This window comes from Gopherus flavomarginatus, chromosome 1 (assembly GCF_025201925.1).
Source record: "Gopherus flavomarginatus isolate rGopFla2 chromosome 1, rGopFla2.mat.asm, whole genome shotgun sequence".
Lineage (NCBI taxonomy): Eukaryota > Metazoa > Chordata > Testudines > Testudinidae > Gopherus > Gopherus flavomarginatus.
In genome coordinates, this window is record NC_066617.1 from 96,515,488 (window position 1) to 96,529,436 (window position 13,949).

The window sequence follows — 13,949 nt, forward strand, 5'->3', positions numbered from 1 at the left end:
TTGTATGGGCAAGGCTGGGGGGATATGTTGACCCTGCAGTCCTCCCGCTGGCAAAACTCCCCACTGAAGTCAATAGGGAGCTTTGCCCAAGTTGAAGCCTCAAAAGCTCGCGCTAGAGGGTTATTCTTATAAACGGTGTCATATATTAGCCTTCCAAGCTCCTCAGAGCAGTGCCCTCCTCCCGCACCCGCCCACATGGTTGGAAGGTCTAATTTCAGGTGCATGGGTATCGCCTTAGGAAATGCACTGCAGTCATGGGCCCAGACATACTGGCCTGAAACCAGGTTACTGCAGGGCTGGGGCTCTCACTGCAGTGGGCTTTTACAGGGTGGTAGTGCTTTGCCAGAGGAGGGAGTGTGTGTGGGGGGAGGGGCAGGGTAGCCCTGCAGAGAGAGAGAGAGAGAGTGTGTGGGTGTGTGTGTGTGTGTGTGTGTGTGTGTGTGTGTGTGTGTGTGTGTGTGTGTGTGTGTAGGGGGGGGTAACCCTGCAGTGTGTGTGTGTGTAGCGGGGGGTAGTCCTGCAGAGGTCCAGGCGCTTTCAATCCCTCCCTTGACAGGTGTGTGTTTGTGGGTGTCTCTCTTATTCATGCCACTTGTGCACCAGTGCCTGTGGCTACAGTCGACAAGGAGCCGCTAGTGTCCTCTTGTATCCCCTCTGGCCTGGTGACAGCCTAGCTCTGGCTGCCAGCCAAGGCTCTGCACGGAGGACAGTAGATGTGCAGCTAGAGGACTTGGCTAAGGTTCTTCCCTGGTTTCCTTTGGTAACTGTCAGACAATTGTGGCACAGGAGCCCACTCGGTTTAGGAAGGAATAAGGACTATTTCGCCTTCTTTCCCCTTCCTTGGTCTCCCTCCCGCTCTCTCAGTTGCTCCCTCCCTCCCTCGCTCCCTCCCTCTCTGGTGTGAAGGTTGTGTGTGTGTGTGTGTTGTTTTTTTCAGAAAGCTCAGTGTCTCCGAGGAAGGGGGAGAGAGACAGAGCTGCACTGGCTGCCTCCAGGATCCTCTCCCAGCTTCGAGCCCCCGAGATGGGAACAGCCCTCACTGTTTCCAGGGCAGCCTTTCGACTGACACTACAAAGATACAAAATTCACTCCTGAAGGACGAGAAGCAGAGGGGGGTCTGCAGCTCCTGCCTCCTTGCACCCAGGCTCTCGCTAGGAATTTCAGAGGTTGCCCTGATGCCAGGCTGACACTCCACATACTGTTGTTGTTATCTTTAGTATTTTCCTCTTCTCCTTTTTTTTCCTTCCCCTGCCCCACACCCCACCCTAAGCCCTTGGCTCAGCCTGTGGCTCATTCTAGTTGTGGGGTTTGCTGGGGGGAGCCATTTAGTGAGGCGAGGGTGACTCGTCTTTTCCCGCCAGCTGACGGAGTGATACGGCTTGTGTCCTAGCATCTGGCTGGGAATTTTTGAACACCCTCCTGGCTGTGTCTCCGGAGGAGAGGGGCTTTTCTCCCCTGAGGAGGCGGGCGAGGCGCTACCCAGCCTCCATCCCCATTGACGAGGCGACTGCGATGGCAAGCGGGAGTGGCGCATGGATGGAGCGGGGTTACATCTTCGGAGTCTGTTGCCTGGTTCTGTGGGACCCAGGGCAGGTTTGGACCAGAGCGCCCAGCACCCAGGATCCTGAGCTGGAGGGACAGGTGGAGAGTCATGGTAACACCAGCTGGGCTCCCACCTTGGAGGACACCGTGGTGGCTCCCACTGAGGCTGTGCCAGGTGGGGACAGGTGCCGTGGTTACTACGATGTCATGGGGCAATGGGACCCTCCATTCAATTGCAACTCAGGGATCTACCAGTACTGCTGTGGGACCTGTGGGTACCGCTTTTGCTGCCAGTTCAAGCACGGGCGGCTGGACCAAAGTGGATGCTCCAATTACGACACCCCCAACTGGGTCAACACAGGCCAGCCACCGGCCCGGGTGGATGAGACCCCTGAGGATCCTACCAGAGACAAGACCAACATGATTGTATATATCATCTGTGGCGTGGTGGCCATCATGGTGCTGGTGGGCATCTTCACCAAGTTGGGCCTGGAGAAATCACGGAGCCCCCCGACGGAGATGACCATGTCCAGGTAAAAGGGACTTACTCCTTCCTTTCCTCTCTGTCTCTGTCCCAGCTCCTTCTGTCTCCCTCCACAGCAGATAGATGATACTTCCAGACTTCACTCTTGGCTGCATTTTCACCTTCCCTTCCAGAGGGCAAGACTCAGTCCAACCCCAGATCTCCACAGTGACCTGCCACCCCTCAAACCCTCCTTGATGTGGCTCTGGACCCTGAGAAGAGAATTTATGGGGGATCCAGGTGTCTGAAACACCAAGGCAGGAGAGGAATGAGTTGAGGGGGTAGAAATCAGAGCTGTTGGGTGAAGCTGAGCAATGGGAAATTTAGGCTGGAGATCAGGAACCCTCTCCTACCAGTGAGGCCTGCTGGGATATGGAATAGTCCCCCAAAGGGGGTGAGGGGATGGAAGCCCCATCACTTGGGTCATTTAACAATGGACTGGTCAGATCCTGGGAACAGTCCTCAGGGGATGGACAAGACATGTCCTACTCTAACCGGTCTTCTCCAGCCCTGATTTCTGTGATTCTGAATGTAAGGCTCATAGTTTTGCCATCTGTTTGGGGGCATTTCAGAGTTAGATTCTATACAGGACGATTACTTACAATGAACGTCTTAGCTTTCCTGCAGCATCCTGCTTTGAGAGAGACCTCGCTGAGCAGCTTCATTAGTTTCTGTCCTGTCAAAGGGTGTGTGTGTGTATGTACGTCGTGCACATGTCTGTATGTTTACCATATGACCCTCACCCCTCCTTGCCAGCAGGTTGTCAGAGAACCGCATCATTGTCCAGGCTGGTTTTGATCATGCTGTGGGCAGAAAGTTCAGCCAGGGCTTCTCCTCTCTCCAGCGGGGTGGTTTTGCTACCATATGGGTGCCAGGAGGGAGTAGGCAGACAGCTGAAGGGATGGGTGGGGGTACGAGGGATCAGGATGGCACTGCTGGGACTGTGCTCAACCCCTGCAAGTCCGAGGGGCTGAACTTCCCAGCAGTGAGAGAGTAACAGAGACGAGGAAGGTTACAGGATCCCAACCACCACCCCCGCACCCGCTTTCTCCCTCTTTCCTTCTCTCTCACTCTCTCATCGTCTCTGTATTGCTGTCTGTCCCTCCCTCTCTCCCTCTCTCCCTGTGTGCCGCCTGCTCTCTCCTTTCTTCTCTGGTGCGCGCTCTCTTAATATGTCAGTTCTTCACTTCAGATAAATGTTCTTCTTGTTGTGTTCCCAGAAGCCGACTAAGGAATTGCTTAGGGCCCCAAGCAGCTTGCGGGGGGACAATTCACTTTTTATTATGTGTTCCGGGGGGGCCCCCCAAAATATTCTTCTTAGGGCCCCCAATGGGCTAGCACCGCCTCTGCGTGTCCCCCCGACCCGTCCCCGCTACACACACACACACAAATACGCTTCCTTTTTTATTAGCTCTCTGCACTCAGCCTCCCTCTCCCACTCCCGAAACGTCTCACTCCCCTCACCCCCCGCAGCACTCTGAGAAGGTTCAGTCCCAGATCGGGGCAGAGGTATGTCACCCCCAGCCACGCCACTCTGCCCCATCAATGGCCCCCAGAGGCCCTACGTCCTTTCAAGCACGTTCAGTTGTTATCAGTTTTCTGTCAGGGCGGGGGATGGTTCAGGGGCTTGTCCATGATGAAAGCAGCGCGTGTGTGTGTGTAGGCAGGTGCAGGGAGGCAGTGGCACCTGAGATGCCAGCTTCTTAAAATGCCATGGCCTGCCCTCCCCATAGCTTCCTGCTGTGGCAGGACAGGAGAACATGAGACATTACCTGACTCATGACACTAGTGGAGCTTGGGGGGGTGGGGGCAGCCAACAAGGTGCCATGGTGCTTTGGTGGGGGGGACAGATTTAAGGCGAGAGTGTGTCGCCCACTGACAGACTCACTGGGGCTGCCAGAAAGTCCAGCTCGCATGGCCTGGGGGAACTCGCTCAGCCTTGTGCCTTCAACCAACTGCTCCACTGACCCCTGTTGAGTGAGAGGTGGGGAGAGAGCCGCTAACGAACTGCAGCCAAGGAGAGTGACTCCAGAGGCAAACTCCTTAGGAAAGTCCTGACTTCCGTGCTCCAGGTCTCTAGGGCTGGCTGGCATGTTGTGATGCCACAGATTGGGGCTATACCAAGTGCCCATCGCTGGCCACAGGGCACCTGATACAAAGCAGGTGTATTGTGCCATTTGGAGCGGTCCCCTGACGCCGCACTCTGAACTGTCCCACGCTAGGATCATGGAATCGGTGCCGTCTCTCAGGGGAAGCCTGAAAATGCGACCTTGCCCCCTCGTGGGGGCCGGATCCTCCACTGGCTTTAATGTAAACCATCCTGAGGAGCAGGCATGTGGTCTTTAAAGGCCCCACAGCACTTTTTGCCAGAGAATGGGGGTTAAAACTGGCATCTTAGTCAAATCCACCCTAGGTAACTGCGCTGCACCTCCCAAATTCCTTCTCACATTTCAAAGGAAAGAATTATCCTAATTTACCCAGCCTATGGCGTGGCTGGTTGTTCTGCTGGGTGAGCATAGCCATGGCATTCTACCCCAGAGACGGTTGCATTTCCTGGCCGTGTGAGTGATCCCCAACATTCATTCTGTACAGCACTTTGTTATGAAAAAGAAATCAGTAATGTAACCTCTTGCTATTCATATATCTCGGCTCTGGCTTTGGTCACCAGCGTGGTGAGTTTGGTTGGGGTTTTGTCCTAGGTCCTGGTAGACAAAGCCCTATGTGTTGACATTGTCTCCTAGGGGCTGTCACACAGCTGATGGGGACTGTTGCTCCAAGGGCAGCAGAGGGCCCCCCCAGCTGGAACACCATGGAGTGGTGCCAGACAGAGGTGAGGCACATTGGCAAAGGGCCTGCAATAAAAATGCATGCTTTATGCCAGGATGGAGTGGCATTGGTGCGGCACTTGGTGGGGGGCTAGCACTGGAGTAGCTGGGTGATGGGGGTCAGGATGGAGGGGTGCTGGCAGTGCTGGGGTGCTGGGAGTGGACACGCTGGCAGTGCTGGGGGGCTGGGAGTGGAATAGCTGGGTACTGGGGGTCAGGGTGGGGGGGTGTTCGCAGTGCTGGAGGTGGGGAGTGGAGTAGCTGGGTGCTAGGGATCAGGGTGGGTGGGCGTTGGCAGTGCTGGGCAGGACTGGGAGTGGAGTGCCAGGTACTGGAGGTCAGGATGGGGGGGGGGGCGTTGGCAGTGCTGGGGGATGGAATGGAGGGCGTTGGTGGTGCTGGGGGGCTGGGAGGGAAGTGCCGGGTGCTGGGGGTCAGGGTTGGGGGGCAGTGGCAGTGCTGGGAGGCCGGGATTGGAGGGTATTGGCAGTGCTGGGGGTCAGAACGGAGGGCGTTGGCAGTGCTGGAGGTCAGGGCAGGTGGATTTAGCAGTGCTGGGGGGCAGGGAGTGGAGGGTCATTGGCAGTGCTGGGGGTCAAGATGGAGGGATGTTGTCAGTGCTGGGGGGTCAGGGTTGGGGGGGATTAGCAGTGCTGAGGGGTTGGGAGTGGAGGGTCGTTGGCAGTGCTGGGGGTCAGGACGGAGGGCTGTTGGCAGTGGGGAGGAAGGGCAGCAGCAGCAGCACAATCGACACAGATTTGTTGCTTTTACTTTTTTTGCAGCAGCTTCTCTCTGAGGCTGATTTATTTTTTTCAGCAAGTTTTATGCTCCACAGTGAGGTGCTAAAAAGAGCCAGTGGAGCCAGGCAGGGTGCAAGGTTCCCATGCAGAGTTCTGCCAATGCACCTCAGTGCTGCCCCCGAGCTGCCCCTTCTAAGCCAGCCATGGAGGCTCCACATGTAGCCCTGCCAGTGCCCGTGACTCCTCATCTCCAGCACCTCCTGTTAGCCCAGCCTTCCCCTACCCTGACTGATGGCAACCACAGCTCTGCCAGGTCATCTCCCTCCTGATCAGCAGCACCAGAGATCCCTTGGTCGCAGAACACAGCACTTGTGCAGAAGTAAGGAAGTTGGATGATCTAAAGCAAAGGGGGAGCAGACAATAGGGACAAGAGGGATGGGGAAAGGCATAGACAGAGGGGAATGGGAGAGGGGACAAAGGGGGCAGAGCATAGACATGATTCCATCAAGCACCTGGGTGAGTTTCTAATCTGTGAGGGGCATGTTTTAGTTTGCGGATTGTCGGCCAGGGGTTAGATCTGGTGACGACTCCGTTATATGGGGCTGTGTTAGGGAGTCTATTAAAAAGGCAGCGCCTAAGGAAATGCCTGCCCAGGACAGATAATGATCAGGAGAGCATCTCAAAATATCTACATCCCCTGAAATGTCTGGGGCCTTAGCACCCGTCCCCCTTGCTTTGTTACACAATTTTGTAGCAGCTAAATGCCCTGCGTTTGGTGTCCAAATGGGTAGCAGCCTCTGCTCTCCCGTTGCTGGCAGCCACTGAGTCAGCACTGGGAGAAGCCCCACCTCCTTCCAGTCACTGGCATGAAAGCTCCGCCCCCCCAAGGGCTGACTCAGCCAAGCAGCGGGTGTAGAGGAGAAGGCTGGGGTGGGTGGCAGGGTGATTACAGAATCCCTTGAAAGGCAGCTGCCACTCAGGGCTGGGATAGGGGAGGAGGAATGAGAGCGCTGAGGAGGCAATGACAGGAACAGATGAAGGCAAGATTCAGCCCCATGCTCCATGGGGACTCACTCTTCCAGGAGAATAGCAAACAGCAGTGCCATGCACAGTGATCGCTAGTAGCCGGCTGCCTGCTGAGCTGGGGGCTGCCTGACTGGCAGAGGGCTAAGGAAGAAGTCAAGTGTCCATCTGGGAGCAGGCAGGACTAGGAGGCCCAACATTTTGGTGAATCCAGGTTCAATTAAGTCTCAATCTATCTATGAGATGAAGCCTAGTCCTCTTTGTCTCTCTGTCTGCCCCCATCCCTTCCACCTCCTTCCTGTTCCTCGTTTGCCTGGCGGGTCTACCGAATCGATACAAACTCCTCCAGTCTCCCTCCGCTCCAACTCCTCTGCCACTAGCCTGCTCCTGGGAGGAGCTCTCTGCACTCTTGCGGTGTGCACGTGTCCAAGAGTGCATGTGTGCGCGTATGCACACGCTTGTTTTCCTGGCTGGGACAACTGGAGGAAGGACGCTACATCCCCAGGGATGCTGAGATGACTCCTGTCATAACACACCTCTCTCAGCTCTGCTGGGGTGTACCGAGAAGACCTGTTGCCTTTTCTGTGATGGGAGAGTTTGGTGGGGCTGGGGTGGGGTATGAAGAATGTGTTGTGTGAGCAAGGGGGATGTTCTAACCCTGCTCTCTCCAAGAGAAACCAATGAGAAAGGAGGGGAGGGAAAGTATTGTCTGGTGGCCATTAGCTATAGTTCCTATCTGGCCAGCAATGTGAGCTCCCTCCCAGCAATGCCTACCTACACGCTTGAACTAAGACTCAATTGGTGCCCTACCAACCTCATCAGCGAGAGCCCAAGGAGCTGTTGGCTGCCAGATCCAGCTGTTGGAATCTCAGCAACATGTGCTTTTCCCTCGTCTGGTCCTGGCCATGCCTGGGGCTGTGTTTAGTCATATGATGTCAGGGAGGGGGGGTAATTTCCCATTTCATGTGTGTGGGTAACAGGAAGAGAGAGAGAGCCTTTCCATGAAACTGGTAGTGCCTAACAGTGATATGCAGATAAACCAGTACCCCAAAAGCTTAGCCCACTGTTGGGAATCACATCTTCTTAGGCCAATAATGAGAACCATCAGATCTTTCTTCAGGACATGTGTGGTTGGGTTCCATTTATTCTCCTGCATTTCTTGCCATCAGGGGTTAACATGTGAGCTGTCCTCTTGGCAGATTGTGTTAACCAGAGGAAACCTGTTTTTTCCTTGTAGCCTGGATTCTGTGGTGCCAGATCTGAGCGTTCGTTTTTTTTCCCTTTGCTAGTGCAAGTCACAGTGGTCCCTGTTTAACCAAGATGATAATGTATTCTGCTCCCCCTCAGAGTCTAGCTCCCCATAAACATACGTTCCAATCACATGGGACTGTACTTTGAAATATGTGGGTCATTACTGAACAGATCTCTTCCCCAGAAGCTGCGTATTTTTGGACATGACCATATGGAGTGGGAAAAGGCAGGTTTTTCTTGCATGCCTTTGCACTTCTTCCATGTGACAAAAGTAGGACCCCACACCAGCCCATTCTCTGTATGGAGTATGGTAGCTAATCTCTGGCCACCTACCAGAGCACTGAATGGCTGTTGCTGTGTTGAGCACGCATGGCCTTTCTGAACTTCACAGCAAAAGCAGGTGCAGAACTTGCATCCTCTGGCTTCTACCACGTGAGCTAAAAGACTCTCTCTGTTAGCAACATAGGCTCTATGACACATACTTGAGGAGTTCTGACACTCTCCAGCAGAGGGCAGTGGCACAGGTATGCTCTATCCAGTTTATTATGAAATATACTGTCTATGAGCCTGATAGTTTCTTTTGACACAAAATGTCCTGGAAAGGGGAAAACTGCACTTATACAGTGCTAATAGCAGGGAGGAGATGTTACGCGCCAGCATTCTCCACTGAAATGCACTGGAGACTTATGAGCATGCAGAGGCAGGAGTGGGGCGTGTCTCACAACATATGCAAGTGCACAGAAGCAATAATGCAACCATGACAAATCCAGGCAGCCTGGTGATGCAGGCCAGCAGCCCCAGCAGCAAAAAGTGTCGAAGCTGGTAACCTGTGCCCAGACAGATGGCTTCTAACAAGACCGCACCAGAGGGGGAAGATAACAATGGATGCGTAAGCTGCCTGGGCCAGGAGAGGATGCAAGAAGTGTCTGTGCAGAGGTAGCACAGGGTCTGTGCTGGTTTCAGAAATATCTTGATGTAGAGGGAGCAATGGCCTCAGTGTCAAAACGTGTCAGAGTCCTGACTCTGGTACAATGAGGTCTGTGCTGCTCGAGGAAAGCAGAGGACAGTCCATGGGTCTGAAGAGATCATAGAATATCAAGGTTGGAAGGGACCTCAGGAGGTCATCTAGTCCAGATTCTAGAAGACAGTGCCACTGACTGCAACAACGATCACATGGCTCATGCTTGGCAGAGGTTGTGGGTAGCCTTTTCTGGAGAGGATGTGGGCTGCAATCACTGTAAAAACAGGCAGCATGTGATCGGAAACACACTCAGCATATCTGTGCACCCTCACCACAGCCCCTGCAGGCTATTGGTGGAGGCTCCCCATGGCTCCTGCTTTAACTGGTCTTGTTTTACACTGGTGTTGCCCAGTGGAGTGCCATGTGATCGACACTCAGGTGAGAGGAGAATCAGGCTTCTGGGTGAAGAGCTGCAGCAGAAGTCTTTAAATCCCACATGTTGAAGAGGGTGCATTTTTTTTCTATACATCTGTGAATGACAAATAACCTACCTGTACCTATTGGATTCCAGGAACTGGGTGGGCGGAAGCCGGCCCAATGCTAAAGGATCCCTCCCCGCCAGCCTCAGGGGAGGATCTACAGGACCTCAGAACCCAACTGATTCTGGGGGACAACTAATAAAAGAACAGGGATAGGAGTGCGGTCAGAGGGTCATAAGAAGGGAGCCTGACGGGGACACCGAGCAGACAACCCCGGACAGAGCCCACTGCTCCTCGAAGGCGTCAAGAGAGCCAGTGGATGCCGCCCAGAGGAACTCCGCCCGGATACGTGAACGGACAGAGGATCGGAAACAAGCCCCACAGTCACAGGAGTCTCCATTGGCCAACCTCCTCTCTCTGGTTGCATAGATGGCCAGGCAGGTGTCCCGATGCCTGGTCTCAATCTGCATGCAGCAGGCCCAGATTCCAGTGGGCTGGGTCCGTGCTCGTGCTCGCGCTCGCCACAAACACACAGGGTGATGGAACATCACTGTTTTCTTTGTGTAGCTGGCGCAAAGGGTGGCTGGTCGCACCTTGTACCCTTTACGGTATGTACTGGCCGTGCATCATGGCGGCCAGTCAGGCTCACTTCATATTGATGCAATGGTTCCTGGAGCACTTCCAGGGTGGTCCCTGTCACAATGGCAGAAGTTCCACCCGTCAGTAAGTGAATTGTGGCCTAGTCCTGCTGTCATAAGCTTCTAGAAGCTTTTTTGATCAACTGACACTATAAAAGTCAGCCCCGCTCGGGGCTCTGTGGGGCTGCTCTACGCCTGTCTGGGGCGAGTGTTTCTTTGGTGTGGATTCAGCTGCGATGGCACTTGCGACTGAAAGCATAGTCAGAGTGGGGACAAAGCCCTAGGAGGCAGAACCAAACTGCAGCAAGATCTGGGGAGAATGGAGCAGGGCAGGAGAAGTTGCAGGCTACGAGGAAAGGGTTGGTCCTAGTGTAAGCAGAGTCAGGATAAGCTCTACCCTGACATCTGGTGGAAAGAATGTCAGAGAGTGTATTTGCATAGGCACGCCTACCCTATCCCAGACTGCTGAGCTGTGGGACTGCTTGGTGACAATGACTCACCCTCAGTTGGGTGGTACTTGCTAGACAAGGGACATGGGTTCCAAAACCCCAGTGAATTGAGAGAGGCTGGGGATAGGTATCTGTGCCTGGTGGTGCAGTCTCCTTGTGGAGCCAGAAGCACCAGTTGCACCCCCTCCTCTCTTCACTGTGGAATGTCAGAGTTGATTTTTTTATTCCCTCAAGAATCTAAATACAGGTTACTGAGCTGAATTCACTTTGGGCTAATGGTGCACTAGCACTGGGGCTCCCCCACTAAGAGCTGAGATCACTAAGAGTGGAAATCACTAAAGAGCTGAAATAACTGAGCTGAGAGCACTGAGTACTGTGCTAACTAGTGGGGGAGCCTGAAGATATACTGTGGAACAGAGCAGCTGGCAGAGTGGAGCAGTTGCGGGGACGGCTGGAGCGAATCACGGGACAGCTGGTGGCAGCAGCGCGGCTGGCAGAGCGGAGTAGCTGTGGGACGGGTGGAGCGGCCCACAGAGCGAGCGGAGCCGAGCAGTTTGCAGAGCAGCTCATGGAGCAGAGCAGCTGGTGGAGCGGAGCAGTTTCTGAGGACGGCTGGAGGAGCAGAGTGGAGCGGCTGGTAAAGCGGAGCAGTTCGTGGAGAAGGCAGAAGCAGAACCCATGGAGAGGCAGGGCAGTTGGCCCCGGACCACGTAAGGTGCCCCTTTCTACTCAGGCTGGGGGGAGGGACCTCTACAGATAAACTCTCGAACTCTGGGGTGGCATTGACCAGAGACTTTTGGGTTGTTGGACTTTGGGGTGATTGGACTTAAAACCCTAAGGGGAAAAAGGACAGTGCCAAACGTACTTGGAGGTGGGTTTTTTTTGTTTATGGTTTGTGTTATAACCCTGTTTGTGGTGTTTCTCCAGTGGGATGCCGCATTGATTCCTTCCTTTATTAAAAGGATTTTGCTACACTCAGACTCCGTGCTTGCGAGAGGGGAAGTATTGCCTCCTAGAGGCGCCCAGGGGGGTGTGGTATATGAGTGTCCCAGGTCACTGGGTGGGGGCTCGAGCCGGTTATGCATTGTGTTACTGAAACGGAACCCCTGGATACTGAACCCGGCCCTTGTTGCTGCCAACTCAGAGGGGCAGAAGGGTTACACTAGGACATGTAAAGTCCTAGATCTCAGGGGAGAGAACAAACTGACAGAGAAGTACAGGGCTGGGGGAGATGTATTATTTCCTTATTTGCATTATGATAGTGCCCAGGGACCCCAGTCAGGATCAAGATGTGCTCGGTGCTGTACAGAAACAGAGGGACCGATTGTGCTGCCTTTATTTGCTCTTGTACCTTCCTGCACCTTGGTGGTCCCCTGAAGCCAATGGAGCAAGGTACTCTCTGGTGTGAGGAAGGGCATCACACCTGCCCCGGAAGTAAATACAGCCCGTGCCCCTAACAGCTTCCAATCAATATCCCCAAGCCTGCTACCTTGCCTCCTGTGGGCTAAGCCCCTGTTCTGCTAGGAGCTCTCTTAGCGGTGTTGGTGCTGCTCGCTGAGAGTAAGGACAGCAGCATCGTAGCCTCCTGCAAGAGCAGAAACCTAAGCAGCAGCTGCCCCATCACATTAAAGGGAGTTCCTTTTCATCTTACCTCCTTAAATCTGTCCTAATGCAACCAAGCAGTAGACGAGAAGGGTGGAAGCTGCAGGGGAAGGGGGCCTGAATGGCTATTGGGGGATATGCGTGACAAGATTGGAGTGGTCACACCACAAACTAAAGTGCTGTATTAGAAGATCCTTTCCCTCTTGCATGCACCAGGCTGATGCTGCTGTGAACTCCACTGACCTCAGTGGAGGAGTTTACTCCTGAGGGAATTCGGTGCCACTGCACATGTGCAGAATTTATGTCCCCCACAGATTTCTTTGCTTCCCTACAGAAAAATGACTTTCTGACAAGGATGCAAAGGGAAGCCACAAGAACTGTCATGCGACCCTCCCCAACAGTATGTTCTGGGGGCCCAGGAAGAGAGGTAAATCACTGTGGGGCAGGGGGCAGGACTGGGGAAGACCCAGCTGGTGGCTCCTACCCTGCACTGGGCTCATCTGCTAGTCCCAACTGGGCTGGGGAGGATCAGACTTCCTCTTCCCTTGCACAGCATCTGGGGCCAGGTCAGACCCACCCCCAGATTTCTGCCCCAGCTGAAGGAAACTCTGCAAGCCCCCTCCCACCTCCCCTGGGCAGCTAAACAGTGATCCCCAGCTCTGTGCACTAAGTGGCCTGTGCTCACCAATACCATGCTGGAGCCTCCATATTTATTTGATAAATAGAATTTGCAGAATTTTAAAATATAGTGCGCAGATTTTTTATTTTTTTGGTGCAGAATTTTTAATTTTTTTGGCACAGAATGCCCTCAGGAGTAAGGGTGGTGCCTCACTGGCCCTGGGGTGAGAGCAGGATTGGGCCCTTTCTCTTTATCTCTCTCCACCTCCTGCTTCTGTCTGTCTGTCTCTCTCCTTAAGTGTGGGATGGGTGCACCAAATATTGCCCCTCTGCTCCTTTCCAAAGGCCAAAAGGGGCAGCCTGCTATTTCCAGGTGTGAATTTAGCCCCTGGCATTTACAGAGAGAACAGACCCAGGGCGTTGGGGAGCTGGGCAAAGGGGGTAGAATTTTGCTCATTTGTTTGATGTGCAGAGCAAGGTCCCGGTGGGAAGGGACAAAAATGAGCTTTTTAATCCTTTCTGGCTAAGCTGAACACTTACCTGAATGAGTCAGTAGAGGAGTCAGGACTCTGACACATTTCGACACCGAGGCCATGGCAACTTGCTCCCTCTGGATTAAGGGAATCTCTGAAACCTGCCTAGAGAGTGAGGAGCCCCTACAGCCAGTGAAAAGAACAGAGCAGAGGTGCTCTGCGGCTAGTGCATTCTGGTGTAGCTGAAAGTCTTAGCAGGAATCCTAGTCCCATTGTTTCACAGCGGTTGCTGAGCCATTGCCCCTATATGGGCTAGCTTGAGAATGCTAGACAAGGTTATGGCTCTTTGACATCCGTCATGTCTCCTTAGATCTGCCCTAATAGCATATTTCCTATCGTGCAGCACAGCAGTACCGTTGCCTCAGGGAAGGGACCTGTCTGATTGGTAGGGAGATGGTCACGTGAATTGGGAGGCAGTGGATATGCTACTCAGGAGACCTCGGCCTGGCTCCGCCACTGATTAGCAATGTGGCCTGGGGCAAATCTGCTTCCCTTGCCAGTCCTTCGATTATAAACTCTTTGGAGCAGGGACTGTCTCAGAGGGTACCTCTGGCTCTACGGGCTGGAGGTGTCATTTCCAGTCCAGTTAGTCACATGTGCACTAGCTTTGATCAAACTAGTACACTAATAATAGAAGGGTGGTCACAGGCGGCAGGACAGTGCAGCTGCCTTAGGAAGTACCTAGGGTCCCAGGTGGGACTTCTCGGGGCAGACAGCCCAGGCCGCTGTAGCTGTATTTCTGTGTTTAGCTTGCTAGCTCAGTTG

The 13,949-nt window shown here is 53.9% G+C and overlaps 1 protein-coding gene across 2 annotated transcripts in view; it reads left to right on the forward strand.

Moving 5' to 3' along the window:
- Nucleotides 1-819: 819 nt before the first annotated feature.
- SHISA8 (shisa family member 8) overlaps nucleotides 820-13,949 on the forward strand; it is a 31,136-nt gene continuing 18,006 nt past the window's right edge. For both annotated transcript variants that reach the window (XM_050954455.1, XM_050954465.1), the window contains exon 1: nucleotides 820-2,075. In XM_050954455.1, coding sequence (XP_050810412.1) covers nucleotides 1,513-2,075 — 563 coding nt within the window. In that variant the 5' untranslated portion in view covers nucleotides 820-1,512. The remainder of the gene's footprint in view (nucleotides 2,076-13,949) is intronic.